At 33.1% G+C, this 17,870-nt stretch overlaps 1 protein-coding gene across 13 annotated transcripts in view; it reads right to left on the bottom strand.

Moving 5' to 3' along the window:
• The window catches only part of NBEA (neurobeachin), a 671,317-nt gene that overhangs the window by 391,648 nt on the left and 261,799 nt on the right, over nt 1-17,870 (bottom strand). For 7 of the 13 annotated variants that reach the window (XM_070240236.1, XM_070240226.1, XM_070240230.1 and 4 more), the window contains 2 exons: nt 16,441-16,595; nt 14,078-14,204 (listed from right to left, as the gene is read on the bottom strand). In XM_070240236.1, coding sequence (XP_070096337.1) covers nt 14,078-14,204; nt 16,441-16,595 — 282 coding nt within the window. The remainder of the gene's footprint in view (nt 1-14,077; nt 14,205-16,440; nt 16,596-17,870) is intronic. The other 6 variants (XM_070240227.1, XM_070240232.1, XM_070240229.1 and 3 more) reach the window with 1 other exon arrangement.

The raw sequence follows: 17,870 nt of genomic DNA, 5'->3' as shown, positions 1-17,870 counted from the left end.
CTCCCACACTAATCACAAGAAAAAGCCAGATAATCTAGAGAATTATAACACTGTTAGGACCCATCAGAGAGCTGAGGTTGCAAGGCAACAAATCAGCCTTGAAATCTGAAGAAAGACAGGAACCTCCAAGGAGACATGGGGGATGCAAGAACTTGCTTCCTTGGGGGCAGAGCACAGGAAGAGGAAACATTACTACCATATAAGCTGTTAAGAAGTCAGCTAACATCTTTAAAAAATTGCTGAAGTCCAAGTGTGAGTTAATGTGAGAGAATAAAACCTCCAGAGCTGCAGACACAAGGAGAGTTTGCAGTAATTTGCAGGCTCTTCTCCACAACACTCACCATTACTCATGAGAAAGAACAGGCAGCATAGAGGACTGAGAAACTTCCCTCACTGCTGGAGGCTAAGGGAGGGAAGCAGTAATTACTGGAGTAAAGACACAAAGCCCTGACCAGATTCTTCTTCCCTATAACCTCTATGGAACAAAAGCCTTATATATCTTAGAAAAGGACAGCAAACTCTGTCACTTCCAGTACAGGAGAGAGTCTATTGCAGCTGGAGAAAGGGAATAGAAAAAACTCTCTACTCCGAGGGAGGGGCAGGAAAATATCCTTAGTCTGGATATTTAGAGATTTTCCAAGCACTTGAGAATGGGCAGGATTAGTGAAAAACCCTACTTCCAAGACCCAGGGCAGCACCTGGCTAAAACCAAGTCTGAACCAGGACCACAGAAAACAATCCCAAACAGCAAGCCTGCAAACACCCAGTAAGAAATAACAGCAGAAGGGGCCACAGTAGACAGAACCTCTTTAAAGTGCAGGATCAAGGGAAAGCCTTAAGATAAGAGTAGCATAGGAACGTTGAGTAAAATGTTCTGACAAACCAGCCCCTAGATAAATATAAGGTAAAGGTACAGAAATTCAAAACGTGGTGTACTGAGAGTACCTAAAACAAGAAAACATAAACCTAGCTCAACTCCTGGGTAGAATGACTTAACCTCTAACATTAAAGGCCAAGTAGAAGAAGAGGCAGGCCCATTTCAAGCATAGATACTATGAATGTCAGTCACTACTGTCCTGTATACAATGTCCAGTTTTCAACCAAAAAGTATAAGACATACAAAAAAAAAAAAAACAACATAGTCAGAATCACTAACCAATAAAATCAGAATCACAGATAAACTAGATGTTGGAACTACCAAACAATTTAAAGTAACTATGACTAATATGTTAAGAGTTAATTAATAGTTGAAAACATAGTCAATATGCACAAACAGATGGGGAATTTCAGCACAAAGTAAGAAACTGTAAAAAACAAACAAAGCTAGAAATGAAAAATACAGTAAAAGAGACAATAATGCCTTTAAAAGGCTTATCAATAGACTCAATAAAACAAAGGAAAGAATTAGTGAATTTGAAGATAGGCCAGTGAAAAAAGACACGTTGAAACAAAAAGAAAAAAAAGAATATATATAATGAGAGAATGATTGAGAGAGGGCAAGCACATTCAAGAGCTGTGGAACAGTATCTGATGGCCTTATAACAATGTGATAAGAACCCCAGAAGGAGAAATGAGGCATACTGAATCATGGCTACCCAAAGATGGCCAAACCATAATCACAGGAACCTATGACTAGGTTGTTCCATGGCAAAAGGGACTTTGCAAATGAAATTCAGGTTATGTACATTAACATAGGGAGATTATCCTGTAATGTGTAGATGGGTCCAATCTAATCATATGAGCCCTAAAAAGCAGAAAACTCTGGGTGGAGTCAGAGGTGTGGCAAAAGAGGGAGGCAAAAAAGATGTATCAGAAGGGCAAGTCAGAAAGATCCCAAGTATGAGAAGAATGTGATACATTGTCACTGGTTCTCAATGTAGGGGGCCATATTTAAGGACTGGAAAAAGGACTCTAGGACCTAAGGGCAGCCCTGGACCGACAGCTAGCAAAGAAGCAGGGCCATCAGTCTTGGAGTTGTGTGGAAGTGAATTCTGCCAACAACCTGAATGAACCTGGTTTACTTCCAAAGCCTCCAATAAGGAATACAGACCTTTGGGGGGACGGCCCCGCGGCCAGTGGTTAAGTTCACGCATTCCACTGCGGTGGCCCAGGGTTTCGCTGGTTCGGACCCTGGGCGCGGACATGGTACCGCTCATCGGGCCACATTGAGGCGGCATCCCACATGCCACAACTAGAAGGACCTGCAACTAAGATATATAACTATGCACCAGGGGAGATTTGGGGGAGATAAAGCAGAAAAAAAAAAGAATAAAAAATAAAAAAGATTGGCAACAGTTGTTAGCTCAGGTGCTAATCTTTAAAAAAAAAAAAGGAATACAGCCCTGCCAACACTGGGATTTTAGCCCAGTGTGAGCTGTACTGCATTTGTAACCTATAGACATATGACATAATAAATAGGCATTGTTCTAAGCTGCTAAATTTGTGGCAATTTATTATGGTAGCAATAGAAAACTAATACAAGCAGAGAGAGAATACAGGGCCAAAGAAATACATGAAGAGATAATGAATAAGAAATTTTCTAAAAATGATAAAGGTCATCAAACCATGGATGGATTCAAGAAGCCCAGAAAACAAGCAGAATTAAAGTTAATTAATTAATTAATAACCTAGATTTGTCATAATAAACCGTTTGAAACCCAAATATAAAGAAAAAACTTGAAGAGGGCTGTCAGAGAATAAAGACTCATTACATACAGAGGAAGAAAGGAAGAGTGACCTTCTCATTAAAAACTATGCAGGCCAGAAGACAATGGAATGAAATTTATTTAAAAAAAATGTTAGCCCATGATTCTATTCCTAGCTAAAAAAATATTTCAAAATTGAAGGTAAAATAAGAACTTTTTCAGAACAAAAAACCTGAGAGAATTCATATGATTAACTTGTGCTACAAGAACTTTTAAAGGAAGCTCTTGAAGTATAAGGAATATGGTACCTGTATAAACTTATATTTATATAAGCAAATTAAGAGTGTTGGAAATGATAAATGAAAATAAATATAGAATTAATTTATTCTTAATTGCTCTAAAAAAATGGACTGTCCAGAGCAAAAACATAGTGATGCACTGTTTCTTAATAAGACATATAAAAGTAAAACATATGACAATACTAACACAAAGGATGAGAAAAAGAGTAAATTTTATAAGAATCCTAATATTACACATGAAACAGTATAATACTATTAACAACTAATTGTGATCGTTTCAAGATTTATATTGTAAAACGCAGGGCAACCGCTAAAGATGTTTTAAAGATAAACAGACATAAGGCAATCTTAGAGAGAAAATGAAATAGTAATAAATTACTCTGTTAACTCAAAGAAGGCATTGAAAGAGGGAAAAAAAGTAAAAGACAAATGGAAAACAATAGTTTTTAGGAAACAAGTAACAAGTTGATAGACATTAACCTAACCATATCAGTAATTATAATAAATGTAAATTATGTAGAAACATCAATTAAAGCACACATTGTCAAACTGAAAAGAAAAAAAAAAGCAGGGCACATTGATACACTGTCTAAGAAAACCTTGCTTTAAAAATAAAAATACAGATAAGGTTAAAGAAAAGGAAGGAAAAAGAATTATCATTAAAACCTAATATAAAGAAAGCCAGAGTAAGGAGTTAAAGAGGTTTGACTGTATGAGATATTAGAATTTACATTATACTTGACTAATTTTTTTATAACTTGAAAATTACAAGAAAATTAAATTTGCTTGTGATGTAATTAAGGAACAGAATGAATGGATCTGAGCTAATCCGGTTGAAAGCAATGATTTAAAAAAACTAAGCCATTTCAATGCTTATACTCAATCTAATATAGGAGGATAAACAAACTAGTTATATAAAAATAATTTGGATTTTCACTTCAGTAACAGCTGATCTTCCTGCTGAGAACAACTAAGATAGCTGGACAAAAACCAAAACAAAATAAAAACACCTCTTTGAGGGCAATGGAGAGTTAAGACAGGGACCCATTATTTGACCACAATCTTGAGAAACAAGAAATCCGAAAGGGTGATTTTGGCATTTGGATCACTTTTCTCAAATGCATATATTCTGGAAGAAGCAGTTCAATGACTTAGCAATTAAACAAAACTTTTACAAACTTACAGGGAGAAACTGAAGTTCAGTGCCCACCACAAAGGGGGAAGAGCTTAGAAAAACTCTCCTGCTTCACGTTGGGACTCTGTAGCACTACACCCTAGAGTAGTGGTGAATCACAAAAAGACTCGTCCTTTTACCTTGACAGCATTATGTCATCTGGGTTTGCCAGTACCTACTAGAAGGAAATGCATTTTTTTTGCAGAAAAAACACTACTTCGTACCTTCCTATTATCTTTACAATCTTTCATATACCAGGTTCTTCGCAATATAATAAAAACAAAAGACATTAAAGTAGATAAGATGACTGAATACCAAGAGAAACACAAAATCATAGAGATAGAAGCCAAATAATGAAACAAAAACTTTAAAGTATCTATATCTGATGTATTCATGAAAATTAAAGACAAGATGGACAACTGAAAGAGAAGATTAAACTATAAAAAAGTCAAATAGAAATTCCAATTCTTATAAAAAATCGAAATTAAGAACTCAGAAGATTAGAAACAGCTTAAAAAAGAATTAATAAAGTAGACTAAGGTTAAAAGAAAATGCTCAGAATAATGGAGAGAGAAAGAGAGAATACAGATAGATGAGAAATAAAGAAAATGTCTAATATATATGTAATTTAAGTCCCAGAAAAAGAATAGAATGGGTTAGAAGCAATCTTCAAAGAGGTAAAGGCTAAGAATTTTCCAGCCACTGATGAAACATCAACTTTCACATTTGAGAAGCTCTACTAATCCCAAGCTGGATAAATAAAAAAAAAAAACTACAGAGCATGAATACATCATAGTAAAACTGCTAAACACCAAAGACAGAGAAAATCTTAAAAGCAGGCAGTAGGGAGGTGGGAAGGAGGAGCACAGAAATAGCAATAAGACCAAGACTGGAAGGTATCTTCTTTTAAAAAAAGGCAGAAAAGGAAAGAAAGCACAGAAAGAAACAAAAGCCAAAAGACAACTGAATAATATCTTCAAAGCACTGAAAGAAAATAACTGCTAACATAGAATCGACATTGGTTCAACTATCCTTCAAAAAACTAGAGGTGAATTTCAAAGATGTTTAGTCAAATAAGAACTGAGAATTCATGAGTGGCAGTTCTGCACTAAATGAAAAAGTAAGGGGTGTTCTTCAAGAAGAAGAAAAATGATACCAGATGGAAGTTAGGCATTCAGAAAGGAATGATGAGCAATAAAAAATTATAAGCATTTGGGTAAATCTAAACAGAGGCTGACCAATAAAATTGTAACTATACTCTCTTGGGGGGCTTAAAAGTTGCATGCACATACACACATTTACATGGATACATATGTACAAGTACGTTTGCAAAATTCGGGGTAAATGAAGTAAATTATACAAAGATCCATGCATTGTCTGGGAAGAGGACTTATCAAAAGTTAATGCTGCAGTCTGGAGGATGGTCACTTGAAACACTGTTTCTCAAACTATGTTCTCAGGACCAGCAGCATCAAGTTCACTGAGTATAATTGCTAATTTTATATGTTAACTTGACTGGACCACAGGGTACCCAGACATTTGATCAAATATTATTCTGGGTGTGTCTGTTAGGATGTTTCTGGATGAGATTAACACTTGAGTGGGATGGGTCTCATCCATTCAACTGAATACGTGAATAGAACAAAAAGGCTGAGTAAGAGAAAACTCCTGCCTGACAGTTGGAGCTGGGACAGTGGTCTTTTTTGGCCTTTGGACTCAGAAAGACACATCAGCTCTTCTTGGGTCTTGAGCCTGCCAATTTTCAGACTAGAACATACAGCATATGCTTTCCTGGTTGTCAGGCCTTTAGACTTGAACTGGAACTGCACGTTGGCTTTCTCTGTTTGCCAACAGCAGATCTTGGATTTTCTCACACTCTGAAGATCCACTGAATCAGAATTCTGGAGGTGGAACTCAGCAAGCTGTGTTTTAACAAGCCTTCCCTGTGACTCTGTTGCATGCTGATGTTCTCAAACATCACTATACTAAGGAAAAAATATTAATGTATAAACCTCAACCTAAGTTTCTTGTTATTTCTCACTGATGAATGTTTGCTTCTTTGACAATATTAATAAATTTGACTAATCACTGTCAAGAATTGGAAAGAAGGCAAGCAGGCAGGCAGAAAGAAAGCAAACTCAAATAAAGAATATCAGGAGTAAAAAGGAGGGACTTCTTTCAGATTATATGAATGTTAAGAGAATAGCATAAACTACTTAATGCCAATAGAACCTACCAAAACTGACACAAGACAAAATAGAAGATATGGGGAGATCTGTAATAGAAATTTTAGTTTTAAAACTTCCCAAAAGAGGGGATCCAGGATCAAGTGTCTTTCCTTGTGAAGTCTATCAAATATTTGGGAAAAAACAAAAACAAACAAAATCACCAATCTTATAAAAACTCTTCAAGAGAGAAAACAGATTTTACATCACAAAGAAATTAGATTTCTTCCAGGAATTCAAGGTTTGTTTAGCATTTAAAAAATAAGTCAATATAATAGACCATGTTAGCATAAAAAGGAGAAAAACCACAAGGTTATCTCAGTGTAGGCAAAAAAAAAAAAATCATAAGTTAAAATTCAATACACATAATGCTAGCAACTCTTGGTTAATTGTAAACACAAGAGAGTTCTTATATTTGATAAGAAGTATCTATAATAAATAGGCAAGAAACATAATTAATGATGAAACGTTCAAAGCTTTCCACCTGAGATGAAACAAAGAATGACTGTTCTAACCACATCTACAGAAAATTGCACTGGAGGGACTAGTTGGTACTATAAGTCAAGGAAAAAAAAAGGTGTTAAGGATCGTAATGGAGGATAAAACTGCCAATATTCACAGATGAAATGACTGTACATATAAATTTATTTAGAAAGAACTGTAAGTAGCTAAAGATTTCAGGATATTAGTTTAATATACTGAAATGGATTATATACACCAGCATGCAATTTAAAAAATGAAATTTATAAAAGAAATAATTTACTACACAGAAAAACATCAAATTCCATTTTTCACCTTGAAGGAGTAAGGTGGTCTAGAATTACCTCCCATACTAACAATGAGAAAATTGTACAAAATACAGAGAATAACTATTTTCAGACAAAACAGAAAGCACAGGATCATATATCCTGAGGAAAGAAAAACAAATGAGGTGAGTCCCATCATCATCCAGGTTTCCTGCAGGGAGATATTTCCCATATTATGGCAAATACAGAATCTGGCAACCTTTCTGAGTTGACGGGACCAGAACTGCAGTTCAGGGAGGCCAAGGTGAACAGATTTGGAGGACAGAGTACCCAAGAGGAAGGAGTTATAAAGAGAAACAATTCCAGTAATCTGAGTCTTTGACTGAATAAAATCTATGTATATTATGTCTGTAAGCTCCCAAGATTAGAACAGATCAACTTCTGAGGAAAGAACAATTACAACTATGAAGGAGCTCTAATGCAAACATCTACTATAGCTCACAGAGGACCAAGAACCATCTGCGTTTCCTCTGGCCATAAAGGAGAGACCTAATTAAACATACTGAGCATTCAGGAGAGATCCCAGCACACTTTCTAAGTATGGCAAAATTAGCCCAGAAATAAAGGCCATCTTAGTCTTGCCTTAAAAGATCTTAAAAATATGCCTCATGAGGAGGGATATCCTTTTGAACGAATTGTGCTAGAGCAACTGGACGTTCATAGGCAAAAATACAAACCTCAACGTAAGCCTCACACCTTATACAAAAATTAACTCAAAATGGATCACCGACTTAAAACTAAAACTATGAAACCACAAAACTTTATGGAAAACATGAGAAAATCTTCAGGACTTGGGGCTAGGTGAAGAATTCTTAGACATGACACCATGATAAGTTAGACTACAACAAAAATACAAAGTTTTCCTCTGTCGAAAACTCTATTAAAAGGATGAAACAAGTCTGGGAAAAAATACTTGCAAAACACATTTCTGAAAGAGGATTTGTACCTAGAATGTATCAAGAACTCTCAAAGCTCAAAAGTAAAAAAGCTACCCAATTACAAAGTGGGCAAAAGACATGAACAGATATTTCACTACAGAGAACATACTGATGGCAAATAAGCACATGAAAATATGTTCAAAATCGTCCAATAGGAAAAGCCAAATTAAGACCACCAATGAGATACCACTACATACCTTCCAGAATGGCTTTGAAAAACAAAGATGATGCCAAATGCTGGTGAAAATGAGAAACTCGACTACTCTTACAATGCTGGTGGGAGTTTTTATAAAACTAATTAGGTACTGCTCATATAAACCCAGTAATCTCACTCTTGGGCACTAATGCCGGGGAAATGAAAACTTATGTTCACATAAAAACAAATGTTCATTGCAGCTTTTTTTGTAATAACCCAGAGCTGGGAAAAACCTAAATGTCCTTTAGTGGGTGAACGGTTAAACAAACTGTCATACATCCATACCACGGAATACTACTCAAAAATACAAAGGGAACAACCTATTAATACATGCAACAACTTGGATGGATCTCACAGCATTACGAGCGAGAAAAAGTCAACCTCAAATGCACTTCTGGAACACATATGAGTCAAAGAAGAAATCATGGGGAAATTTAGGAAAAATATTGAATAAAAATTAAAACAATATAACTAAATTTGTAAAATACAGCTAACATAGTGCTTGGAGGAAAAGTCATGACTTTAAATGTTCAAATTGGAAGAGAAGAAAAACCTAATATCAAAGATCTAAGCAAGGGGTTAGCAGACATTTTCTGTAAAGGGTAAGATAGTAAATATTTTAAGCTTTTAGGCCCTACTATCTCTGTTGCAACTACTTAACTCTGTCATTGTAATGTGAAAGCAGTCAGAGGCAATATATAAACAAATGACATGACTATATTCAAATAAAAGTCTATTTACAAAAACTGGCAATGGCAGATTTGGCCCAGGGGCCATAGTTTATAGACTCCTGATCTAAATTTCCACCCTAAGAGTCTAGAAAGAGAAAAGCAAGTAAACCTGAAATAAATAAAAGGATATAATATGAGCAGAACTCAATGTAATAGAAAACAGAAAAAATTAATGAATCTAATAACTAATTTCTGGGGGAAAATATAAGATTGGAAAATTAATAGCTATTCTAATAATGATAAAATGAGAAAAGACATAAATGAACAAAATCAGGAATGAAAGAGGAAACATCATTATAGATATTGTAAATCTCTTTAATGATATTTTAAAATAAGAATTTTAAAAAAAGGATGAAAAACTTTATGGCAATAAATGCAACAACTTAGATAAAATGGCTGAATTCCTGGAAGTCACAAATAACCAAAACTGATGCAAAAAGAAGAGAAAATCTGAATAGTCACTTATCCATTAAAGAAATTGAATTTGTAATTTAAGACTTTCCCAGAAAGAAAATTCCAGGCGGAGATGGCCCCCTTGGTGAATTCTCAAACCTTTTAAGATTATGTAACACTAAAGCCACAAATGACATTTTACACATAGAAAATACAATCAAACTACAGATAGAACTATCAAGTCAGTTGAGAAAAGTCCAAACAAACTACTAAAATTAAGTGGACTGAGCAAAGTTGGGGTATATAAAGTTAATATACAAAGATCAATTGTCTTTCTACACACTATGAATACACAATTAAAATCTTCTTTCTTCTCAGCTGTATTGATATAACTGATACAAGCAATCACCAATTTGCTCTCTGCTAAGATAAATTTGCATTTTCTAGAATTTTATATAAGTGGAAACAAGTATTTCTTCTTTTTTGTTTGTCTTCTAACTCAAAAATTGGAAATTTAAAGTAAAAAATTTAATTTACCACAACTAGAAGGACCCACAACTAAAAACATACAACTATGTGCTGGGGGGAGTTGGGGATAAAAAAACAAAAAAGAAGATTGGCAAAAGATGTTAGCTCAGGTGCCAATCTTAAAAAAAAAATTAATTTAGAATATCATCAAAGACATTAAAAAATAAAAAAACAAAAATAAGTACAAGACTTCTACAATGAAAGCTACACTAAGTTGCTGAGAGAAATTCAAGATCTCAAAGAATGGAGTTATAGACAATGTTCACAGACTGGAAAACTCAATATTATGAAGATAGCTTCTCCTTAAATTTAATTAAAGATTCAACACAATCCTAATTAAAATTTCAGCAGGATTTTTTTCCCATAGAAATTGACAAGCCAATTATAAAATTTGTATAAAAATGCAAATAACCTAGAAAAGTCAAAGCAGTTGTAAAAAAGAACAGAGTTAGCAGACCTATACTACCTGATTTCAAGATTTACTATAAAGTTATGAAGTTACTAGAAAGTAATGAAGACAGTGAGGTATTGGCATAGGGACAGCCATATAGATCCTGGAACAGTATGAAGTCCAGAAATAGATACACATAGACGATCAATTGATTTTAAACCAATGTGGCAAGGTAATTCAATGGTGCTGAAACATTAATATACATATGAATAAAACCAAACTCCAACCTTTACCTCACCATACACACAAAAATTAAGTGAAAATGGATCACAAACCTAATCATAAAAGCTAAAACTATGAAACTTTCAGAAGAAAATATAGGAGAACATCTTCACAACTTTGGGATAGATAAAGATTTCTTAGGACATAAAGACATGAACCATAAAAGAAAAGATGTTCTGAAATAATGGACTTTATCAAAGTTAGAAACATCCTATTCTTAACACTTTTAAACAAAATGAAAATACAAGCCACAGAATGGCAAAAAAAAAATTGCAATGCATATATCTGGCAAAAGACATATACTCAGAATACACAAAAAATGCTAACAAGTCAATTTATTAAAAATAGCAAAAGATTTTAATGGCCCATAAACACATAAAAAAACCCCAAACCCTGTCATCATTAATCATGAGGAAAATAAAACCAAATGAGATATTATTACCCAGCAACGTCTTAAATTAAAAAGATTGACAATACCAAGTGTTAATAAGAATGTCGAACAAATGAAACCTTCACACATTATTGACAGAAATATAAAATGATACAACCACTTTGCAAAACAACTCAGCAGCTTCTTATAAAGATAAGCATATGCTTACTATTCAACCAGCAAATTTACTCTTAGTTATTTACCCAAGAACATATGTCGACAAAATTGGTACTCAAATGTCCACAGAATTTTTACTTATAAGAACCTCAACCTGGAAAAAAACTCAGAGGTGTATCAACAAGTGAATAAATAAATTGTGAGACAGCCATATAATGGAATAATACTCAAGAATAAAAAGTAATGGACTACTCATAGACAAAAAGACATGGATGAATCTCAAAAGCTAAGTGAATGAAGGAAGAACCAAAAAGTATATTCTGCGTGATTCCATCTACGTGAAACCCTAGAAAGAACAAATTTAAGTTACAATATTAAAAAATACGTAAGTGTTTGCCTGAGGCAGGGATGGGGTGAATAACAGATGAGGCACAAGGGAACGATCTGGGGTGATGGACATACTCTACATCTTGATTGTGGTGGTAATTATATGGGGATATAACTGATCAAAATTCTTTCAAATGTGCACACAAAATGAGTATAATTCATTAAGTTTAAACAATATAAACAAATGTTCTCGATACAGTTGATTTGAAAACTAGAGGAAAAGAATACAAATGCAAAATGTCAAAATCCTAAGAATAAATCAAATAAGAAATATGTAAGACTTCTACATAGGAAACTAATTATCATTACTGGGGAAAATTTAAGAAAAGCTAAAGAAAGGTAAGGAATATATGATGTTCATAGTCTGGAAGTCACAATATTGAAAGAGATCTATAGACGCAATATAACTTGAGTTACAATAGATCTACAAATTCCATTCCTTGCCAAAATCCAGCAAGTTGTTTTCAATACAGATATTGACAAACTGATTCTAAAATTTAAGTGAAAATGCAAAACAACAAGAGTAGCTCCAACTTTCTTGAAAAAAAGGACAAGGTGGAAGACCTTACTCAACCAGATACTGATCTTTATTAAACCTAAAGCTAGTGAGGCACAAGGATAGACAAACAGAGTATTAGGACAGAACTGAGAGCCAAATCAGAATCCAGTATACAGGGACACTTGATTTGTGACAGAAGTGGCAGAGCATGGGGGAAAGAAGAGTTTTTCAAATAAATGGTGCTAGATCATCCTGACATCCATATTACTTCTACCTTCACTGAATTCAAAAAACTCAATTCCAGATGAACTATACATCTAAACATAAAAAGCAAAGAATAAAGCAGCCAGAAGATAAGGTAAGAAAATGTAGGAGATAAGGAAAAATGTAGGCAAAGATTTCATCTACAAAACAAACAGCACTAACAAACAAAAACTTGATAAATTGAGTTTCATTAAAATTTACAACTTCTGTTGATTAAAACCGATCATATAGATGGAAAAAGCCGCAGAACGGAGAAAATATATGTATGACGTATAATCATCAAAGGGATCATTTTCCAAATGCATAAAAACCTTTACAAATTGATAAGTAGAAGAGAGAAAACTCAATTTTTTAAAATGGGCAAGAGTTTTCAACAGGCAAATCATAAAAGAGGAAAACCAAAAGACCAATAAAGATATAAGAAAGTGCTCAATCTCGTTAGTCATCAGGAAAATGCAAAATAAAAATACAACGGAATACCACTCTACTTCCACCAAAATGGCTAAAATGTAAGAGTGATAATACTAAGTATTGTTAAAGATATGAAGAAATAGGAACTCATACGTGGCTGATGAGTTAGTAAACTTGCGTAACCACTTTAGAAAACCATTTAAGCTTTATCTAGTAAGATTGAACATGCAGAATCACCATGAACCAGCAATTCCATTCCAAGTTATTTATCCAACAAACATGAATATAAATGTGTAGTACACCCAAGAGTAACATACCAGCAGCATTACTACATAGAAGGCAGGATTATTTGTAATAGCCCCAAATTGGAAAATTCCAAATGCCCATCATCAGTAAAATAGATTATAAATTGCAGTAAACACTCACAGAGGAATAAAAATGAAATAAAAATAAACAAACCATTGCTACATGCAACATGGATGAAGCTCATAAACATTATGTTGAACAAAAGAAGCCAGACAAAATAATACATACTTGTGCAATTCCATTTATATAAAATTCAAAAAACCAAAACTAATCTAGTATTAAAAATCAGGGCGGTGAATCTGAAGAGGAGCAAGAATAGTGATAGGAAAAGGAGCACAGGTTGGGGGCTTCTGGGGTACTTGTAACATTCTATTTCTTGACTTGGGTGATGGTAACGACTATGTTCATTCTTTTGCTGAGCTTTTACACCTTTTATTTGTGTGATACTTCAATTAGAGATGTGAATACATACATGTACATGCATGTGTGTGTGTGGTGTGTTTGTGTATGTGCAAATTTAACTCCAAGAATATGGGCCAGCGGCCAGTCTCTTCTAGGAACGTTCTTTGATATGCTACTACAAGTCATTTTTATCTAAATTACGATAGAAAAGATAATTCAAGTTATCTTCTATTCAAGTTCCAATTATATACATTATATATAATTTAGCAGGTTTATTTTGAAAGTCTATATTTTAAACTTTTCATTACCACCCCGAAGATACCCAATTTATCATGTTACCATTTGTGGGTGTTTTTATTTTATTGGAAATAGTAACGTGCTATATGACAACAGATTACAAATTTGGCAGAGTCAATGTTTGAAAATCATTCAAGATCTCTCAGTTTAGACTCAAATATAATAACTAATTTTCATGTAATAAATAACTAGCTAAAAATATCAAAACAATGCAATTATAAAATGTAATCCCAAAATATGTAATCAACCATTCTTAAGAATTCTTAACTATACCTTTGTATTTATTGTGTAGTGTTTTACTATGTTTGAGGGGGTTTAGTGAGTAAAATGAGTAAAACCCAAATGGTTATATATACCTCATGTTTTCAGCCGAATCTTCTGGCATTGGAGCAACAGTTTGTACAGCTGGAAGGTTTTTGCTGGTAGCACCATTCACAAAACTAGAAGAGGAGGAAGAGGAGGAGGACCCTGAATCCACGGCACCTGTTCCCAAAATAATAATTTTTAGCCTTAAATATAAATTTGTTTAACAAAATAATTTTCATTACATAATTACTACCTGATTTTGAAAGAATTAATCATCTGAATTTCAAAACAGAAATCAATAATCATTTGGCTATTAGTACACTAATAACTCTTTATAATGATAAATAATACTGTTGCATTAAAATACAGTTGATTTACTTATATTAATTTATCAAAACTACATATTACAAATGGGGTATAAATAAGAGACATCAACAAATGGAAATAATTTTAGATAAAATGAGGCTGATAAAATAATGCAAATTTAGATGTGAAAATTTTATCTGTTTTTAGTCCTATGTTGTAATATTTTTAGTTTTCATCTAAAATATAATTTACAATGAACTGTCTGAACATAATTTGCAGCACTGCAGCATCAAATGCTTATTTTGATAAAATGATTGCTTAAGAAGGGCTATAATGAGTATAACTGTACATGATTTTAAAATAATGAGTTCTCTTCAACAATATGAAGATGCCATTTTAGAATAGATTTTTCTATAATGTAGCATGCAGGCATATTAAATAGCTGTGGACTTGAGGGACATCTAGTGTTCCTAAATAATATCTTATCTTACACTAATTCCCACAAAACTGAATTGCTTACTGCGATTTCCACTACAACACTTATACAGCATCTGTGCGCCAAAATCTGAACTAGACAATGGGCCCAGTTTAGATGTTGACCCATAAAATATGTGTGTGTGTGTGTGTGTGTATCTCTATATCTCTAAGGAGAATATTTATTACTTACATATTATTTTTCATTGTAATATTAGGTACTTTGTATTATCACTGGACCTCTTGCTACCACCACTTCCTATATCTATTAATAATTCATAAAATAGATATTAGAAGAAAATATCATAACTTGTTTCATATAAAGATTAAAAAAGGTGATTTAGTTTTCACTGAACTATGTCTAAAAAACAAGTTCTTACTCAATAAAAATCAATCATAGATCTACTACGTTGGCATATTTTTAAAACCTTAACATATTTTTGGTATATATTTTGGTAAAAGAAGAACATTTTTATTCCTATTTCTGGAAAACAGACTGAGTATAAAGAGTAAGACTGTAAACTGGATAGAAAACTTTAAATAAAGTCTTCAGAAAAACCAGACATAAATATTTATAATATAAATAAATCAAACATGTTATGTTCTTTAACACGACTGTCATTAATGATGTTTATTTGCTAATATAAATATGCTTGATAGAGTAGATTCTACTTACTACAACCCCATAAATGTGTGGTTCATGATATGTCAGACTCAGGTGGTATGATAAACAAGATACAGAAAGCACAAAGAAGAGCTATGAAATTAATAAAAATGGGAAGAATCTAAGGAACAACAATAGATGGAAAAGTTCAAGGCTATACAGTTTGGAGAAGAGAAGGCTACTATAGTCAGGGAAGAAAAGTCAGGGATCATCTTGCGTTGTATAAATACCTAAAATGGAATCACAAAGATTTGGGTAAGGATTTATTTAGCTAATAATCAACAGGAACATTTCTGGAAATTTACAAAAAAAAAAGTTATTTTAGGCAGGCTTTTAAAATTTGTAGTGATTTGGAATTTTCTGTTCCTAGACCATTAGGAAAATGTTGGACAATGAATTGGATACAATCGTAAGCTAAGTATATAAATTAATTCAATGTCAAACAATGGTTCTTGTTCACATGCACTTTTTTTAAATCAAGATGAGGCTCTTGTATACCATCAAGGTTCTTAGGGGAGCTCTGCCTTCCCTTAGAGGATTTAGCAAAAAATATACATTAGAATTCAACCAGTAAATGTCATGACATCTCTTTGCTGTCAATAACACATTTAGTACACTTTGACATTCTTGATACAATTTAAATATCAAACATCAGTATTCAAATTATCTTTTGGTTTTGCTCCCCAAAAACCTTTTACCAATTTGATTTCACTCTGAGAAATGAACTGTGTTTTGAGAAGACTCAAAACAAAAACCAATAGTGTCCTCTAAAATGACCACTAAAAAATACATCCTAGAACTACAGACAAATTCTGAAATGCAGTAACATAAAGTAGAACCTGCTTAAGGATTATGATAATCTTAAACGATTAGGGTATTTTAATTTTTAGATCAAATAAGCAGAAAAATGAAGATATAGAAAACAGAAAGAAAAAGATGAGGTATCACAAAAATATATAAGGACAATACCTGTTGTATTAATCATACTTTTTGGTGTAGCTCCAGTAGCAGCAAATATATTAGAGGTACTGCCTGTTGGCAGCCCACTTCCAGCAGCAGTGGCTCCCACAGTGGTTACAGCTAAACTACCTGGAGGCGGCTTCTTAACAGGCACCACAACACTCCTGCAAAGAAAGAAATGATGGAAAATAACAAATACAAGCTTTAAGATGAGTTCTAATCTTGCTATGGCAGATAGATATAGTCAACAACAAATTTTCTTTCTTTCTTTGTCCTTTTTCTTTTAAACTTCTGTGCCCAACTGCATCAGTGAAGAGGATATGGACATTAAGGATACATTGTAAGGTATGCTGACTACCATAATAGATTTGGCAAACGTTTAAGTAGAATCTACAGTTTGCAAACCTTTCTTAAGATAGCATGTGGGCTATAACCAAGAATCTGGGAAAACTGGAAAAATATGTGCTCAAGTCAGAATACTTTGCATATGCATATGTTTTTGGCAAAATATACATAAAATGTCTGTCTTATCTATTTTACATTATCCATATGTAAAATAGTCATAAAAACATTTGAAAGTCAAATTCTCAAACTTCTTTACAGCAAAGCTAAAAATTAAACCAAGGAATACTGAATAAAATCTAATGGCATAGTAAGCTTCATTTATCTGAACAAAATTGTTTTTTTTTCCAGACCAGGAATGTTATTATAATGAAAAGTAACTGAGATGATACACTAGACATTTGGTTAAACATCTATTTTGCTTTTAAGCTTTGACTTTCTGAACATACGAGTTGAATATTTTCCCATTTGCTTTAGCATATTTAACTGAATATCATAAAAAAATTCTGCTCATGACATTGTGTTAACCTTAAACAAAAAATGGATGTGAATATTAGTCAATGTAAGAGATAAAGAAACTATTTCTCTAACATAATAAATATTTTTATTTCCTTGCAGTGAAACTTCATTCTTCTCAAAGTTTACAGCACTGCAACTTCTTCCAAGTGTTACTCAACCATCATTGAACTCATTTATCTAGAAAGTAGATGTATGAGATATTTCAAGCTCAAATGTAACGCCTGAAAACTGGTAACTGACAGTACAAAAATATCCAATCTAAACTAGGGCTTTTAAGTGTATCTATCTTTTGTCATTTTTCCATTAAAAAGCTCTACTTAAAGGAAACTATATCAATGGCTTATTCTCAAATACGTCTATGACTTAAACTTCCTTAATACCAACACTTTTTGAAAGAAATCTTTTGTTAATGTATTCAATGACTGCCAATGTCAAAAATCTAAATTTGTAAGAATTATTACTCAATTTTTGGAGTACTTAACACATTTTTTGTGACCAAAGGTAATATAATAGTAAATAATTTTATTTGTACCAAAATAATTTTCTTCATGATCTCTTTCTGGCTACTTTCTTCTTTT

This window comes from Equus caballus, chromosome 17, assembly GCF_041296265.1.
Source record: "Equus caballus isolate H_3958 breed thoroughbred chromosome 17, TB-T2T, whole genome shotgun sequence".
Taxonomy (NCBI): domain Eukaryota; kingdom Metazoa; phylum Chordata; class Mammalia; order Perissodactyla; family Equidae; genus Equus; species Equus caballus.
Note: the sequence above shows the minus strand (reverse complement) of the source record. Positions and strands in the feature narration are given on the sequence as shown.